The sequence below is a fragment of the Lampetra fluviatilis genome, chromosome 59 (genome assembly GCF_964198595.1).
Source record: "Lampetra fluviatilis chromosome 59, kcLamFluv1.1, whole genome shotgun sequence".
NCBI lineage: Eukaryota > Metazoa > Chordata > Hyperoartia > Petromyzontiformes > Petromyzontidae > Lampetra > Lampetra fluviatilis.
The window spans coordinates 1,834,368-1,853,749 of NC_136333.1; the positions used below are offsets into that span (position 1 = coordinate 1,834,368).

The window sequence follows — 19,382 nt, forward strand, 5'->3', positions numbered from 1 at the left end:
AGACCCCCCCCCCTCCACTCCCCACAGACCCCCCCCTCCACTCCCCACAGACCCCCCCCCCTCCACTCCCCACAGACCCCCCCCCCCTCCACTCCCCACAGACCCCCCCCTCCACTCCCCACAGGCCCCCCCCCTCCACTCCACTCCCCACAGACCCCCCCCCCCTCCACTCCACACAGACCCCCCCCTCCACTCTCCACAGACCCCCCCCCTCCACTCCCCACAGACCCCCCCCCTCCACTCCCCCACAGACCCCCCCCCTCCACTCCCCACAGACCCCCCCCTCCACTCCCCACAGACCCCCCCCCCTCCACTCCCACAGACCCCCCCCCTCCTCCACAGCCCCCCCTCCACTCCCCCAGACCCCCCCCTCCACTCCCCACAGACCCCCCCCCTCCACTCCCACAGACCCCCCCCCTCCACTCCCACAGACCCCCCCCCTCCACTCCTCCCACAGACCCCCCCCCCTCCACTCCACACAGACCCCCCCCCTCCACTCTCCACAGACCCCCCCCCCTCCACTCCCCACAGACCCCCCCCTCCACTCCCCACAGACCCCCCCCCCTCCACTCCCCACAGACCCCCCCCCTCCACTCCCCACAGACCCCCCCCCCTCCACTCCCCACAGACCCCCCCCCTCCACTCCCCACAGACCCCCCCCCCTCCACTCCCCACAGACCCCCCCCCTCCACTCCCCACAGACCCCCCCCCCTCCACTCCACTCCCCACAGACCCCCCCCCCTCCACTCCACACAGACCCCCCCCTCCACTCTCCACAGACCCCCCCCTCCACTCCCCACAGACCCCCCCCTCCACTCCCCACAGACCCCCCCCCCTCCACTCCCCACAGACCCCCCCCTCCACTCCCCACAGACCCCCCCCCCTCCACTCCCCACAGACCCCCCCCCCTCCACTCCCCACAGACCCCCCCCTCCACTCCCCACAGACCCCCCCCCTCCACTCCACTCCCCACAGACCCCCCCCCCTCCACTCCACACAGACCCCCCCCTCCACTCTCCACAGACCCCCCCCCTCCACTCCCCACAGACCCCCCCCTCCACTCCCCACAGACCCCCCCCCCTCCACTCCCCACAGACCCCCCCCCTCCACTCCCCACAGACCCCCCCCCCTCCACTCCCACAGACCCCCCCCCTCCACTCCCCACAGACCCCCCCCCCTCCACTCCCCACAGACCCCCCCCCCTCCACTCCCCACAGACCCCCCCCTCCACTCCCCACAGACCCCCCCCCCTCCACTCCACTCCCCACAGACCCCCCCCCCTCCACTCCACACAGACCCCCCCCCTCCACTCTCCACAGACCCCCCCCCTCCACTCCCCACAGACCCCCCCCCTCCACTCCCCACAGACCCCCCCCCCTCCACTCCCCACAGACCCCCCCCCTCCACTCCCCACAGACCCCCCCCCCTCCACTCCCCACAGACCCCCCCCCTCCACTCCCCACAGACCCCCCCCCCTCCACTCCACTCCCCACAGACCCCCCCCCCTCCACTCCACACAGACCCCCCCCTCCACTCTCCACAGACCCCCCCCCTCCACTCCCCACAGACCCCCCCCCTCCACTCCCCACAGACCCCCCCCCCTCCACTCCCCACAGACCCCCCCCCTCCACTCCCCACAGACCCCCCCCCCTCCACTCCCCACAGACCCCCCCCTCCACTCCCCACAGACCCCCCCCCCTCCACTCCCCACAGACCCCCCCCCCTCCACTCCCCACAGACCCCCCCCTCCACTCCCCACAGACCCCCCCCCCTCCACTCCACTCCCCACAGACCCCCCCCCTCCACTCCACACAGACCCCCCCCTCCACTCCACACAGACCCCCCCCTCCACTCTCCACAGACCCCCCCCCTCCACTCCCCACAGACCCCCCCCCTCCACTCCCCACAGACCCCCCCCCTCCACTCCCCACAGACCCCCCCCCTCCACTCCCCACAGACCCCCCCCCCTCCACTCCCCACAGACCCCCCCCCCTCCACTCCCCACAGACCCCCCCCTCCACTCCCCACAGACCCCCCCCCCTCCACTCCACTCCCCACAGACCCCCCCCCCTCCACTCCACACAGACCCCCCCCTCCACTCTCCACAGACCCCCCCCCTCCACTCTCCACAGACCCCCCCCCTCCACTCCCCACAGACCCCCCCCTCCACTCCCCACAGACCCCCCCCCCTCCACTCCCCACAGACCCCCCCCTCCACTCCCCACAGACCCCCCCCCTCCACTCCCCACAGACCCCCCCCCCTCCACTCCCCACAGACCCCCCCCTCCACTCCCCACAGACCCCCCCCCCCTCCACTCCCCACAGACCCCCCCCCCTCCACTCCCCACAGACCCCCCCCTCCACTCCCCACAGACCCCCCCCCCTCCACTCCACTCCCCACAGACCCCCCCCCCTCCACTCCACACAGACCCCCCCCTCCACTCTCCACAGACCCCCCCCCTCCACTCCCCACAGACCCCCCCCTCCACTCCCCACAAACCCCCCCCTCCACTCTCCACAGACCCCCCCCTCCACTCCCCACAGACCCCCCCTCCACTCCCCACAGACCCCCCCCTCCACTCCCCACAGACCCCCCCCCTCCACTCCCCACAGACCCCCCCCCCTCCACTCCACACAGACCCCCCCCCCTCCACTCCACACAGACCCCCCCCTCCACTCCCCACAGACCCCCCCCTCCACTCTCCACAGACCCCCCCCCTCCACTCCCCACAGACCCCCCCCCCTCCACTCCCCACAGACCCCCCCCCCTCCACTCCCCACAGACCCCCCCTCCACTCCCCACAGACCCCCCCTCCACTCCCCACAGACCCCCCCCTCCACTCCCCACAGACCCCCCCCCTCCACTCTCCACAGACCCCCCCCCTCCACTCCCCACAGACCCCCCCCCCTCCACTCCCCACAGACCCCCCCCCCCTCCACTCTCCACAGACCCCCCCCTCCACTCCCCACAGACCCCCCCTCCACTCCCCACAGACCCCCCCCTCCACTCCCCACAGACCCCCCCCCTCCACTCCCCACAGACCCCCCCCCCTCCACTCCACACAGACCCCCCCCCCCTCCACTCCACACAGACCCCCCCCCCCTCCACTCCACACAGACCCCCCCCTCCACTCCCCACAGACCCCCCCCTCCACTCTCCACAGACCCCCCCCCTCCACTCCCCACAGACCCCCCCCTCCACTCCCCACAAACCCCCCCCTCCACTCTCCACAGACCCCCCCCTCCACTCCCCACAGACCCCCCCTCCACTCCCCACAGACCCCCACCTCCACTCCCCACAGACCCCCCCCCTCCACTCCCCACAGACCCCCCCCCCTCCACTCCCCCACAGACCCCCCCCTCCACTCCCCACAGACCCCCCCCCCTCCACTCCCCACAGACCCCCCCCCCCTCCACTCCCCACAGACCCCCCCCTCCACTCCCCACAGACCCCCCCCCTCCACTCCCCACAGACCCCCCCCTCCATCCCCACAGACCCCCCCCCCTCCACTCCCCACAGACCCCCCCCCCCTCCACTCCCCCACAGATCCACACCCTCCACACCACGAGACGGTTCCCCCTCCCCTCCCCCCCTCTCCCCCTCCCCTTTTCCCCCTCCCCCCCTCCCCTCTCCCCCCCCCTCCCCTCTCCCCCCCCTCCCCTCTCCCCCCCCTCCCCTCTCCCCCCCCCTCCCCACGTGGGTGAGAGAGGAGGAGGCGGCAGGCGATGTCCCCAGAGAGGGTGCGGCCCGGCCCGGCCCAGACACGCAGAGGAGGGGCAGCCAGGGCAGGGTGAGGGGCGTGAGTGGGTGGGTGGGTGTGAGTGGGTGGGTGAGTGTGAGTGGGTGGGTGAGTGTGAGTGGGTGGGTGAGTGCGAGTGGGTGGGTGAGTGCGAGTGGGTGGGTGGGTGGGTGTGAGTGGGTGGGTGAGTGTGGGTGGGTGAGTGTGAGTGGGTGGGTGAGTGTGGGTGGGTGAGTGTGAGTTGGTGGGTGAGTGTGGGTGGGTGAGTGAGTGTGGATGGGTCAGTGTGAGTGGGTGGGTGTGAGTGGGTGGGTGGGTGTGAGTGGGTGGGTGAGTGTGAGTGGGTGGGTGAGTGTGAGTGGGTGGGTGAGTGTGAGTGGGTGGGTGAGTGTGAGTGGGTGGGTGAGTGTGAGTGGGTGGGTGTGAGTGGGTGGGTGGGTGTGTGTGAGTGGGTGGGTGAGTGTGGGTGGGTGGGTGAGTGTGAGTGGGTGGGTGAGTGTGAGTTGGTGGGTGAGTGTGGGTGGGGGAGTGAGTGTGGGTGGGTGAGTGTGAGTGGGTGGGTGTGAGTGGGTGGGTGGGTGTGAGTGGGTGGGTGGGTGTGAGTGGGTGGGTGAGTGTGAGTGGGTGGGTGAGTGTGAGTGGGTGGGTGAGTGTGAGTGGGTGGGTGAGTGTAGGTGGGTGAGTGTGAGTGGGTGGGTGTGAGTGGGTGGGTGGGTGTGAGTGGGTGGGTGAGTGTGAGTGGGTGGGTGAGTATGAGTGGGTGAGCATGAGTGGGTGAGGATGAGTGGGTGAGGATGAGTGGGTGGGTGAGTGTGAGTGGGTGGGTGAGTGAGTATGAGTGGGTGAGGATGAGTGGGTGAGTATGAGTGTGAGTGGGTGAGTAGGTGAGTATGAGTGGGTATACCAGTCTGTGTGTTTGTGCGGGGAGCGGTGGTGCAGTGGTAAGCGCATTACCCTACAAACCCGGCGAACCGAGTTCAATTTCCACTCGCGACCAAAATCAGTGAACCGATACTGGGCCTCCCCTAGGTCGACTCAGCCATAACAGAATTCTGCGTATGGTGGAGCGTGTAAACATCAGTGCTGGGGAGATGAAAGAGGCGTGGTGTGATGCTGTCCACCCACCCTCGTTGACCGTGTGAGCCCAGACAGGCACTACCACTCGGAGACTCGAGCCAAACAATTGGTGAACAACTGTACGGGGGATCTCTGCCTCTGTCTGTGAGTGGGTGTTGTGAGTGGGTGTTGTGAGTGGGTGTTGTGAGTGGGTGTTGTGAGTGGGTGTTGTGAGTGGGTGTTGTGAGTGGGTGTTGTGGGTGAGTGTTGTGAAACGGCACGTGTGCGTGTGTGTGTGTGCGTGTATGCGTGTGTGTGCGTGCGTGTATGCGTGTGTGTGTGCGTGTGTGCGTGTGTGTGCGTGTATGCGTGTGTGTGTGTGCGTGTATGCGTGTGTGTGTGTGCGTGTGTGCGTGCGTGTGTGCGTGTGTGCGTGTGTGTGCGTGTATGCGTGTGTGTGTGTGCGTGTATGCGTGTGCGTGTGTGTGTGTATGCGTGTGTGTGTGTGCGTGTGTGCGTGTGTGTGCGTGTATGCGTGTGTGTGTGTGCGTGTATGCGTGTGCGTGTGTGTGTGTATGCGTGTGCGTGTGTGCGTGTGTGCGTGTGTATGCGTGTGTGTGTGTGCGTGTATGCGTGTGCGTGTGTGTGTGTATGCGTGTGCGTGTGTGCGTGTGTGCGTGTGTGTGCGTGTATGCGTGAGTGTGTATGCGTGTGTGCGTGTGCGTGTGTGTGTGTGCGTGTGTGCGTGTGTGTGCGTGTATGCGTGTGTGTGTGCGTGTGTGTGTGTGCGTGTATGCGTGTGTGTGCGTGTGTGCGTGTGTGTGTGCGTGTGTGCGTGTGCGTGCGTGTGCGTGTATGTGTGTGTGTGCGTGTGTGTGTGCGTGCGTGCGTGTGTGTGTGTGCGTGTGTGCGTGTGTGTGTGCGTGTGTGTGTGCGTGTGCGTGCGTGTGCGTGTATGTGTGTGTGTGCGTGTGTGTGTGTGTGCGTGCGTGTGTGTGTGTGCGTGTGTGCGTGTGTGTGTGCGTGTGTGTGTGCGTGTGTGTGTGCGTGCGTGCGTGTGTGTGCGTGCGTGCTTCACAATGCAAAAGCGCGGCGCTCCAAATGCTCGTCTACGAAACTGCTGGCGGGAGGGACCACGAGGGAGACAAAGGCGGCCTTGGTGGTGGAGCTGACTACCCCCCCCCCCCTTCTCGTGTGCCGTGCCGGTCTTCATTGCTACTGCTGCTGCTGCAGCTGCTACTCGTTGACGGCACTTGCCCCAACAGCCTGTTCAGGCTACACGTGGGGGGACCTTTGTCTGTGCGTTTCTTGCCACTCGCGATCACACATTGACCACAATCACACATTGACCACTCACAATCATACACAAGCGCAAGACTGATCACACTCACAACTACACCGTGACCTCACACACACACACAACCCTACTCGTTTCACGTTGTACACGCGTAATCACAGTCACACACCCACACACCCACCAATACACACAACAACAACCGCAGTTCACCACGAAGCGGCAGTGACGTCACCACGGCGCTTGTGCCAGGCTAGGTGCACGTTAAGGCCACGGGACGTATCAAAGGCTCGCTGTCATGGGAAGGAGGCCACGGGACAAACCCAGGTGCCATGGGTGAGTTGACTGAGATGACTGGCAGATTCATCACCAGCTGTGCTCACTACCGAGCCAACTCGCCGCATTTTATCCACCCGCGCTCCGCTCGTTGTTGTGAGCGTCGCTCCTCTGCCCTCCGTTGTTGCTGGAGGGCGACTGCCTCCAATTGCCCAGTAGCAGCAGCGTCCTTCACGAGCCTCCTCCACAGAGGCCGATCTTGACACCGCTGGTAACAGTCATCGAGTCCAAACGACTCCACATCCTCCCGTACCGCATCAGTCCATCTCCTCTCCAGCCCGTGCCGTGCCCCATTTACCCCCCTCTTTCTGGCAAAACAGAAGCTGCTTAGGCATGCGGTGGCTGGGCATGCGGGCTACGTGACCAAGCCAACGCAGCCTCGCCTGTCGGAGGAGCTCACTGATGGGACTGTGTCCAGATCTCTCAAGGATCTGTGAGCTCCTCACACAATCCGCCCCGGTTAAACATAGGATGGTTCGTTGGCAGGCCAGCCTGAATGTTTCCCACCGGCACAGATGTTATTTCAGAGGGCTGCACGTTTCACAAAGCACAGAGACGAGAGAGAGAGAGAGGGGGCATGACCGTAGCTGAGAAGACACGGAGCTAGGTGTGGAGTTAGAGGCGATGTAGCTTCCACACGGCGTTACGCAGCTGATGGAAAGGCAATGCCACACGACTTGATTTTAAGCGATGCATTCCATGCCAATCTGGAGCTGGTCATGAGCTCACCAACTCTCTCCACAACTACGCCATTCCTCAGGGCGAGTTGAGGGGGCGGAGCAGTTTACGACATAAAATACCCAGGCAGTTGCTCAGTTTCGATGCGGGCTGATGGCAAGGCCCCACCTCTGAGTGGCATGCTGCAGTTCAGCAGCAGAGCATCCAACTCCTTCTCAGACTGAGCAGCAGCAAAGCTAACCCTTGACTTCACCTGGGCATCGATCAGCCTCCCATTGTGTCTGCACCAGATGGAAAATGCTCTGGTAGAGCTGTAAAAGCGTCTCCAACTACAACAACGATGTTAAACAGTGGAGGGAGCAGGGGACATCCCTGTCGCGCCCCCGAGGTGAACAGAGAATGACACACACACACACTGACACACACAGATCTCATCACACTGACACACACACACTGACACACACACAGATCTCATCACACTGACACACACACACTGACACACTGACACACACACACACTGACACACTGACACACACACAGATCTCATCACACTGACACACACACACTGACACACTGACACACACTGACACACTGACACACACACAGATCTCATCACACTGACACACACACACTGACACACACACACTGACACACACACTGACACACACAGATCTCATCACACTGACACACACACACTGACACACTGACATACACACACTGACACACACACTGACACACACACAGATCTCATCACACTGACACACACACACTGACACACACACACATACACTGACACACACACAGATCTCATCACACTGACACACACACACTGATACACACACACAGATCTCATCACACTGACACACACACACTGACACACACACAGATCTCATCACACTGACACACACACACTGACACACACACACACGGACACACAGACACACACACAGACACACACACTGACACACACACACACTGACACACACACACACTGACACACACACACACTGACACACACACAGATCTCATCACACTGACACACACACACTGACACACACACACTGACACACACATACACTGACACACACACAGATCTCATCACACTGACACACACACACTGACACACACACACACGGACACACAGACACACACACTGACACACTGACACGCACACTGACACGCACACTATCCCATCACACTGTCACGCACATACAACTCCCGGACACCAAGCTTTACCCGGGCCTGCCGATGATCGTGAGCAGAGGGTCAGGGACCTCGCACGCACAGAGAATAACCCAGAGGCCCCGTCTTTCGACGATATCACAGTGCCCTGACCAGGTCGATAAAGCGGAGATGCAGGTGCTGTTGGAATTCCCTGCCCCTCTGCCGGAGCAAGGCGGACACAGAAAATGGCATCTGTGCAGCAGAACCGCCCTGGCTTGAAGCCCCAATTTGGGTCTCCGCAAGCCTCTCCTCCCTCAGCACCACCCTCCCTCCTCTGCCTGGCAAGTGGGCGATGTTGAACAATGCTTGCCGGAGTCGCTCCCCCCGGCCACACACTGAGGAGAGAGAAGCCCCAGTGCGGGTCCCCCCCAAATTTTGTTTTTAAAAACGGGGGGGGGGGGGGGGGCATCCTTCCAATCCTGCGGAACTCGTCCCACGCAGGGAAAGCTGCACACAGACGCCACCCTCGCTCTATTCACTTGGGAGGTCATCCCTGCCTCTCAAATGCACCCACACACACCACCCCGACACACACACACACCACCCCGACACACACACACACACATCACCCCGACACACACACACACCACCCCGACACACACACACACACACCACCCCGACACACACACACACCACCCCGACACACACACACACACCACCCCGACACACACACACACCACCCCGACACACACACACAACACCCCGACACACACACACACCACCCCGACACACACACACACCACCCCGACACACACACACACACCACCCCGACACCACCCCGACACACACACGCGTTACACTCAGCACACACACTCACAACACAAACCGCCATTCGCCACAAAGTGGCGGTGACGTCAGCCTGTGCCAGGCTAGGTCCACGTCAAGGCCACGTGTAGCGTCGAGCGCTCGCTGGCAGGAGGAGGTCACGGGACAGACCCGGCAGACGACCGCCACGATGCCAACACAGAGAAATACGCCCAGAGACGACACCCACACAACACGCAGAGACGACACCCACACAACACGCAGAGACGACACCCACACAACACGCAGAGACGACACCCACACAACACGCAGAGACGACACCCACACAACACGCAGAGACGACACCCACACAACACGCAGAGACGACACCCACACAACACGCAGAGACGACACCCACACAACACGCAGAGACGACACCCACACAACACGCAGAGACGACACCCACACAACACGCAGAGACGACACCCACACAACACGCAGAGACGACACCCACACAACACGCAGAGACGACACCCACACAACACGCAGAGACGACACCCACACAACACACAGAGACGACACCCACACAACACACAGAGACGACACCCACACAACACACAGAGACGACACCCACACAACACGCAGAGACGACACCCACACAACACGCAGAGACGACACCCACACAACACGCCCGCGACAACCACCATCACTCGCGTGGCTCTGGAGAATGTAAATCACGGGATAGACAACAGCCACACCTCCAGCCGGCCTTCATCAGTCTCCCTCCACACAACAGCAGCAGCAACAACAACAACAGCAGCAGCAACAACAACAACAGCAGCAGCAACAACAACAACAGCAGCAGCAAGCAGCACACACTCATTGCTCCAGAAATGACAAATCGATTATTTTGTGTGTTTGTGTTGTTGTGCTTCTCCTGCGCCTCCGATTAGCACGGTTGGATATGTACGGTGCGAAAGAAGTTCAGCACACACACTGCCCATGGACACAACACTGCCCATAGACGCAACACTGCCCATAGACTCAACACTGCCCATAGACTCAACACTACCCATAGACTCAACACTACCCATAGACTCAACACTGCCCATAGACTCAACACTACCCATAGACTCAACACTGCCCATAGACGCAACACTGCCCATAGACGCAACACTGCCCATTCACTCAACACTACCCATAAACTCAACACTGCCCATAGATTCAACACTTCCCATAGATTCAACACTGCCCCATAGACTCAACACTAGCCATAGACTCAACACTGCACCATAGACTCAACACTGCACCATAGACTCAACACTGCCCATAGACTCAACACTACCCATAGACTCAACACTGCACCATAGACTCAACACTGCACCATAGACTCAACACTACCCATAGACTCAACACTAGCCATAGACTCAACACTACCCATAGACTCAACACTGCACCATAGACTCAACACTGCCCATAGACTCAACACTACCCATAGACTCAACACTACCCATAGACTCAACACTGCCTATAGACTCAACACTGCACCATAGACTCAACACTAGCCATAGACTCAACACTGCACCATAGACTCAACACTGCCCATAGACTCAACACTACCCATAGACTCAACACTACCCATAGACTCAACACTGCCCATAGACTCAACACTACCCATAGACTCAACACTACCCATAGACTCAACACTGCCCATAGACTCAACACTACCCCATAGACTCAACACTGCACCATAGACTCAACACTGCACCATAGACTCAACACTACCCATAGACTCAACACTACCCATAGACTCAACACTGCCCATAGACTCAACCCTACCCATAGACTCAACACTACCCATAGACTCAACACTACCCATAGACTCAACACTGCCCATAGACTCAACACTGCCCATAGACTCAACACTGCCCATAGACTCAACACTACCCATAGACTCAACACTGCCCATAGACTCAACACTACCTATAGACTCAACACTGCCCATAGACGCAACACTACCTATAGACTCAACACTGCCCATAGACTCAACACTACCCATACACTCAACACTGCCCATAGACTCAACACTGCCCATAGACTCAACACTACCCATAGACTCAGCACTGCCCCATAGACGCAACACTGCCCCATAGACGCAACACTGCCCATAGACTCAACACTGCCCCATAGACTCAACACTGCCCATAGACTCAGCACTGCCCATAGACTCAACACTACCCATAGACTCAGCACTGCCCATAGACTCAGCACTGCCCATAGACTCAGCACTGCCCATAGACTTAACACTGCCCATAGACTCAACACTAGCCATAGACTCAACACTGCACCATAGACTCAACACTACCTATAGACTCAACACTGCCCATAGACTCAACACTACCCATAGACTCAGCACTGCCCATAGACTCAACACTACCCATAGACTCAACACTGCCCATAGACTCAACACTACCCATAGACTCAACACTACCTCATAGACTCAGCACTGCCCATAGACTCAACACTGCCCATAGACTCAACACTACCCATAGACTCAACACTACCTCATAGACTCAGCACTGCCCATAGACTCAACACTGCCCATAGACTCAACACTACCTATAGACTCAACACTACCCATAGACTCAACACTGCCCATAGACTCAGCACTGCCCATAGACTCAGCACTGCCCATAGATTCAACACTACCTATAGACTCAACACTACCCATAGACTCAACACTACCCCATAGACTCAACACTGCCCATAGACTCAACACTGCCCATAGACTCAACACTACCCATAGACTCAACACTACCCCATAGACTCAGCACTGCCCATAGACTCAACACTGCCCATAGACTCAGCACTGCCCATAGACTCAGCACTGCCCATAGACTCAACACTACCCATAGACTCAATACTACCCCATAGACTCAACACTACCCCATAGACTCAGCACTGCCCATAGACTCAGCACTGCCCACAGACTCAACACTGCCCATAGACTCAACACTGCCCCATAGACTCAGCACTGCCCATAGACTCAACACTGCCCCATAGACTCAACACTACCCATAGACTCAACACTACCCATAGACTCAACACTGCCCCATAGACTCAACACTGCCCATAGACTCAACACTGCCCCATAGACTCAACACTGCCCATAGACTCACCACTACCCATAGACTCAACACTGCCCATAGACTCAACACTACACCATAGACTCAACACTGCCCATAGACTCAACACTGCCCATAGACTCAACACTGTCCATAGACTCAACACTACCCATAGACTAACACTGCCCATAGACTCAACACTACCCATAAATCAACACTGTCCATTGACTAACACTGCCCATAGACTCAACACTACCCATAGACTCAACACTGTCCATAGACTAACACTACCCATAGACTCAACACTGCCCATAGACTCAACACTGCCCATAGACTCAACACTACCCATAGACTCAACACTGCCCATAGACTCAACACTGCCCATAGACTCAACACTGTCCATAGACTAACACTGCCCATAGACTCAACACTGCCCATAGACTCAACACTGCCCATAGACTCAACACTGCCCATAGACTCAACACTACCCATAGACTCAACACTGCCCATAGACTCAACACTGCCCATAGACTCAACACTGCCCATAGACTCAACACTGCCCATAGACTCAACACTGCCCATAGACTCAACACTGCCCATAGACTCAACACTACCCATAGACTCAACACTGCCCATGGACTCAACACTTCCCATAGACTCAACACTGCCCATAGACTCAACACTTCCCATAGACTCAACACTGCCCCATAGACACAACACTGCCCATAGACTCAACACTGCCCATAGACTCAAAACTGCCCATAGACTCAACACTACCCATAGACTCAACACTGTCCATAGACTCACCACTACCCATAGACTCAACACTGCCCATAGACTCAACACTACCCAGACTCAACACTGCCCATAGACTCAACACTGCCCATAGACTCAACACTGCCCATAGACTCAACACTACCCATAGACTCAACACTACCCATAGACTCAACACTACCCATAGACTCAACACTACCCATAGACTCAACACTGCCCATAGACTCAACACTACCCATAGACTCAACACTACCCATAGACTCAACACTACCCATAGACTCAACACTACACATAGACTCAACACTGCCCATAGACTCAACACTATCCATAGACTAACACTACCCATAGACTCAACACTGCCCATAGACTAACACTACCCATAGACTCAACACTACCCATAGACTCAACACTACCCATCGACTCAACACTGCACATAGACTCAACACTGCCCATAGACGCAACACTGCCCCTTAGACGAACACTGCAGATAGAACCAACACTGCCCCATAGACTCAGCACTGCCCAAAGACTCAACACTGCCCATAGACTCAACACTGCCCATAGACTCAACACTGCCCATAGACTCAACACTGCCCCATAGACTCAACACTGCCCCATAGACTCAACACTGCCCATAGACTCAACACTGCCCCATAGACGCAACACTGCACATAGTCTCAACACTACCCCATAGACTCAACACTGCCCATAGACTCAACACTACCCATAGACTCAACACTGCCCCATAGACGCAACACTGCCCATAGACTCAGCACTGCCCATAGACTCAACACTACCCATAGACTCAACACTGCCCATAGACTCAGCACTGCCCATAGACTCAGCACTGCCCATAGACTCAGCACTGCCCATAGATTCAACACTGCCCCATAGACTCATCACTGCCCATAGACTCAGCACTACCCATAGACTCAACACTGCCCATGGACTCAACACTTCCCATAGACTCAACACTGCCCATAGACTCAACACTTCCCATAGACTCAACACTGCCCCATAGACTCAACACTGCCCATAGACTCAACACTGCCCATAGACTCAAAACTGCCCATAGACTCAACACTACCCATAGACTCAACACTGTCCATAGACTCACCACTACCCATAGACTCAATACTGCCCATAGACTCAACACTACCCAGACTCAACACTGCCCATAGACTCAACACTGCCCATAGACTCAACACTGCCCATAGACTCAACACTACCCATAGACTCAACACTACCCATAGACTCAACACTACCCATAGACTCAACACTGCCCATAGACTCAACACTACCCATAGACTCAACACTACCCATAGACTCAACACTACCCATAGACTCAACACTACCCATAGACTCAACACTACCCATAGACTCAACACTACACATAGACTCAACACTGCCCATAGACTCAAAACTATCCATAGACTAACACTACCCATAGACTCAACACTGCCCATAGACTAACACTACCCATAGACTCAACACTACCCATAGACTCAACACTACCCATCGACTCAACACTGCACATAGACTCAACACTGCCCATAGACGCAACACTGCCCCTTAGACGAACACTGCAGATAGAACCAACACTGCCCCATAGACTCAGCACTGCCCAAAGACTCAACACTGCCCATAGACTCAACACTGCCCATAGACTCAACACTGCCCATAGACTCAACACTGCCCCATAGACTCAACACTGCCCCATAGACTCAACACTGCCCATAGACTCAACACTGCCCCATAGACGCAACACTGCCCATAGTCTCAACACTACCCCATAGACTCAACACTGCCCATAGACTCAACACTACCCATAGACTCAACACTGCCCCATAGACGCAACACTGCCCATAGACTCAGCACTGCCCATAGACTCAACACTACCCATAGACTCAACACTGCCCATAGACTCAGCACTGCCCATAGACTCAGCACTGCCCATAGACTCAGCACTGCCCATAGATTCAACACTGCCCAATAGACTCATCACTGCCCATAGACTCAGCACTACCCATAGACTCAACACTGCCCATAGACTCAACACTGCCCATAGATTCAACACTGCCCCATATACTCAACACTGCCCATAGACTCAACACTGCCCATAGACTCAACACTGCCCATAAACTCAGTACTGGCCATAGACTCAACACTGCCCATAGACTCAATACTGCCCATAGACTCAGCACTACCCCATAGACTCAACACTACCCATAGACTCAACACTACCCATAGACTAACAATACCCATAGATTCAACACTGCCCATAGACTCAACACTGCCCATAGACTCAACAATACCCCATAGACTCAACACTGCACCATAGACTCAACACTACCCATAGACTCAACACTGCACCATAGACTCACCACTGCCCATAGACTCAACACTGCCCATAGACTCAACACTGCCCATAGACTCAGCACTGCCCATAGACTCAACACTACCCATAGACTCAACACTACCCATAGACTCAACACTACCCATAGACTCAACACTACCCATAGACTCAACACTACCCATAGACTCAACACTACCCATAGACTCAACACTGCCCATAGACTCAACACTGCACCATAGACTCACCACTACTCATAGACTCAACACTGCCCATAGACTCACCACTGCCCATAGACTCAACACTGCTCATAGACTCAACACTGCCCATAGACTCAACACTGCACCATAGACTCAACACTGCACATAGACTCAACACTACCCATAGACTCAACACTGCCTATAGACTCAACACTACCCATAGACTCAACACTGCCAATAGACTCAACACTACCCATAGACTCAACACTGCCCATAGACTCAACACTACCCATAGACTCAACACTGCCAATAGACTCAACACTGCAGCATAGACTCAACACTGCACCATAGACTCAACACTACCCATAGACTCAACACTACCCATAGACTCAACACTGCCAATAGACTCAACACTACCCATAGACTCAACACTGCCAATAGACTCAACACTGCCCATAGACTCAACACTACCCATAGACTCAACACTGCCAATAGACTCAACACTACCCATAGACTCAACACTACCCATAGACTCAACACTACCCATAGACTCAACACTGCCAATAGACTCAACACTACCCATAGACTCAACACTACCCATAGACTCAACACTAACCCATAGACTCAACACTACCCATAGACTAACACTACCCATAGACTCAACACTACCCATAGACTCAACACTACCCATAGACTCAACACTACCCATAGACTCAACACTACCCATAGACTCAACACTACCCATAGACTCAGCACTGCCCATAGACTCAACACTACCCATAGACTCAGCACTGCCCGTAGACTCAACACTGCCCATAGACTCAACACTGCCCATAGACTCAGCACTGCCCATAGACTCAACATTACCCATAGACTCAACACTACCCATAGACTCAACACTGCCCATAGACTACACTACCCATAGACTCAACACTGCCCATAGACTCAACACTGCCCATAGACTCAACACTGCCCATAGACTTAACACTACCCATAGACTACACTGCCCATAGACTTAACACTGCCCATAGACTCAACACTACCCATAGACTCAACACTGCCCATAGACTCAACACTGCCCATAGACTCAACACTGCCCATAGACTCAACATTGCCCATAAACTACACTACCCATACTCAACACTGCAGCATAGACTCAACACTACCCATAGACTCAACACTGACCATAAACTACACTACCCATAGACTCAACACTGCCCATAGACTCAACACTACCCATAGACTCAACACTGCACCTCCGATTGGCACGATTGGCTACGTACGGTACGATAGAAGTTCAACCCGTCGAGAAACACAAAGACTCATCTGGCCTCTCTACACACAGGCCAAGTTCACCAGCTGCGGTTCGAGCGAGCCGGACTGCTGTTGATGAGACCCCGAAAGGTCCAGAGTTTCGCTTCGCGTTTAAAACAAATGATGATTGCCCCATGCGGGAGGTTTTGTGGTGTCGCTGATGGGATGTGCAAGAAGGATACAGTAAGACGCCATGCACACGCGAACATGCAACTTGACACTTCACACACACACACCTAGGGTAACACACATCCATAAACACCCACACACTGCACACACACACACACACCAGATACTGCACACACACACACATACTACACACACACAGATACTGCACACACTACACACACACTTACACACACTACACACACTACACACACTACACACACACACTTACACACACACTACACACACACACCAGATACTGCTCACACTACACACACCATATACTGCTCACACTACCCACCCTACACACACACTACACACACTCCACACACTACACACACACTACACACACTACACACACTACACACACACACCAGATACTGCTCACACTACACACACCATATACTGCTCACACTACCCACCCTACACACACACTACACACACTCCACACACTACACACACACTACACACACACACTACACACACAGACTACACACACAGACTACACACACACACACCACACCACACACACACCACACACACCACACACACCAGATGCTGCTCACACACAGACAGATAGACAACCACTACACCCACGATACACAAAGACAAAGATCCCCCGTGTAGCCTCGACAGACTGTAGGGGCAAGTGCTGTTAGCGAGTAGCAGCACCTATGGAGGCCGGCAGGGCACACACGAGGGGGTGGGTGGCCAGCACCACGCCCGGCCGCCTTTGTCTCCCCAGTGGCGATGTTTACACACCGCACCAGGTACTGTACTCATTTGAGGCTGAGTCGATCTAAGGGAGGCCCAGGACCGGTTCAGATAATCGCGACAGTACACTAAACAGTACACACACACTACACTAAACAGTACACACTACACACTACACAGTACACACTACACTAAACAGTACACACACACTACACAGTACACACTACACTAAACAGTACACACACACACTACACTACACAGGACGGACACACTACACACTAAACACTACATACACATACACACTAAACAGTACACACACACACTACACAGGACACACAACACTAAACAGGACACACAACACTAAACAGGACACACACACTACACTACACACACACTACACTACACAGGACACACACACTACACACTAAACACTACATACACATACACACTAAACAGTACACACACACACTACACACACACCACACGCACACACTAAACAGTACACACACACACTAAACAGTACACACACACACACAACACACTACACCACACTACACACACCCTACACACACACACTACACCACACTACACACACACTACACACTACACACACCACACACACACACTACACACACACACTACACACACTACACACACACACCACACACACCACACACACTACACACACTACACACACACACCATACACACCACACACACCACGCACACACTACACACACACACTACACACACCACACACACTACACCACACACACACACCACACACACTACACACACTACACACACTACACACACCACACACACACACACCACACCACACACACCACACACACACTACACACCACACACACCACACACACCACACCACACACACCACACCACACACACCACACACACACACCACACACACACACCACACACACACACCACACACACACACCACACACACACACTACACACACACACCACACACACCACACACACACACCACACACACACACACTACACACCACACACACCACACACACCACACACACCACACACACCACACACACACACTACACACCACACACACCACACACACACCACACCACACACACACCACACACACACACTACACACACACACACCACACACACCACACCACACACTACACACACACACTACACACACACACCACACACACACACACCACACACACACTACACACACTATGCTCCCACGCTCCCATCTCTCACCTCATTCACGCGCCGTGAACTGCTCCAGGTCCACCGCACGGGATGATCCCCCCCCTCTAACCCCCCCCCGCTCCCCCTGATCCCACCTGCTCCTGCTTGCCCCCCTCTCGCAGACCCCTCTCCTGCTCCAAGTCAATCACGCAGGGCTCGTCATCTCGGGAGTTTGCGAGCTCCTCTCACTGATGCCCCCCTCCCCTCACCTCCTGAGAGGCGAGTTGCGAGATGACTGCCACCAGCAGCGAACTTCGGATATTTCCACTCTCCCCCTCCCCTCCCCCTCTCCCCTCCCCTCCCCCTCTCCCCTCCCTCCCCCTCTCTCTCTCCTCCCGCCCACCCACTCAACACACCCCCCCCCGCTGTGGAGGGAAGGGGGCAGGGGGGTTGCGGTTCCCCTTGAAATCATAGGA

The 19,382-nt window shown here is 56.5% G+C and overlaps 1 protein-coding gene across 1 annotated transcript in view; it reads right to left on the minus strand.

Moving 5' to 3' along the window:
- The window catches only part of LOC144950727 (uncharacterized), a 90,038-nt gene extending 71,027 nt beyond the window's left edge, over window positions 1-19,011 (minus strand). The window contains exon 1 of the mRNA XM_078880800.1: window positions 18,976-19,011. Coding sequence (XP_078736926.1) covers window positions 18,976-18,980 — 5 coding nt within the window. The 5' untranslated portion in view covers window positions 18,981-19,011. The remainder of the gene's footprint in view (window positions 1-18,975) is intronic.
- Window positions 19,012-19,382: the final 371 nt, after the last annotated feature.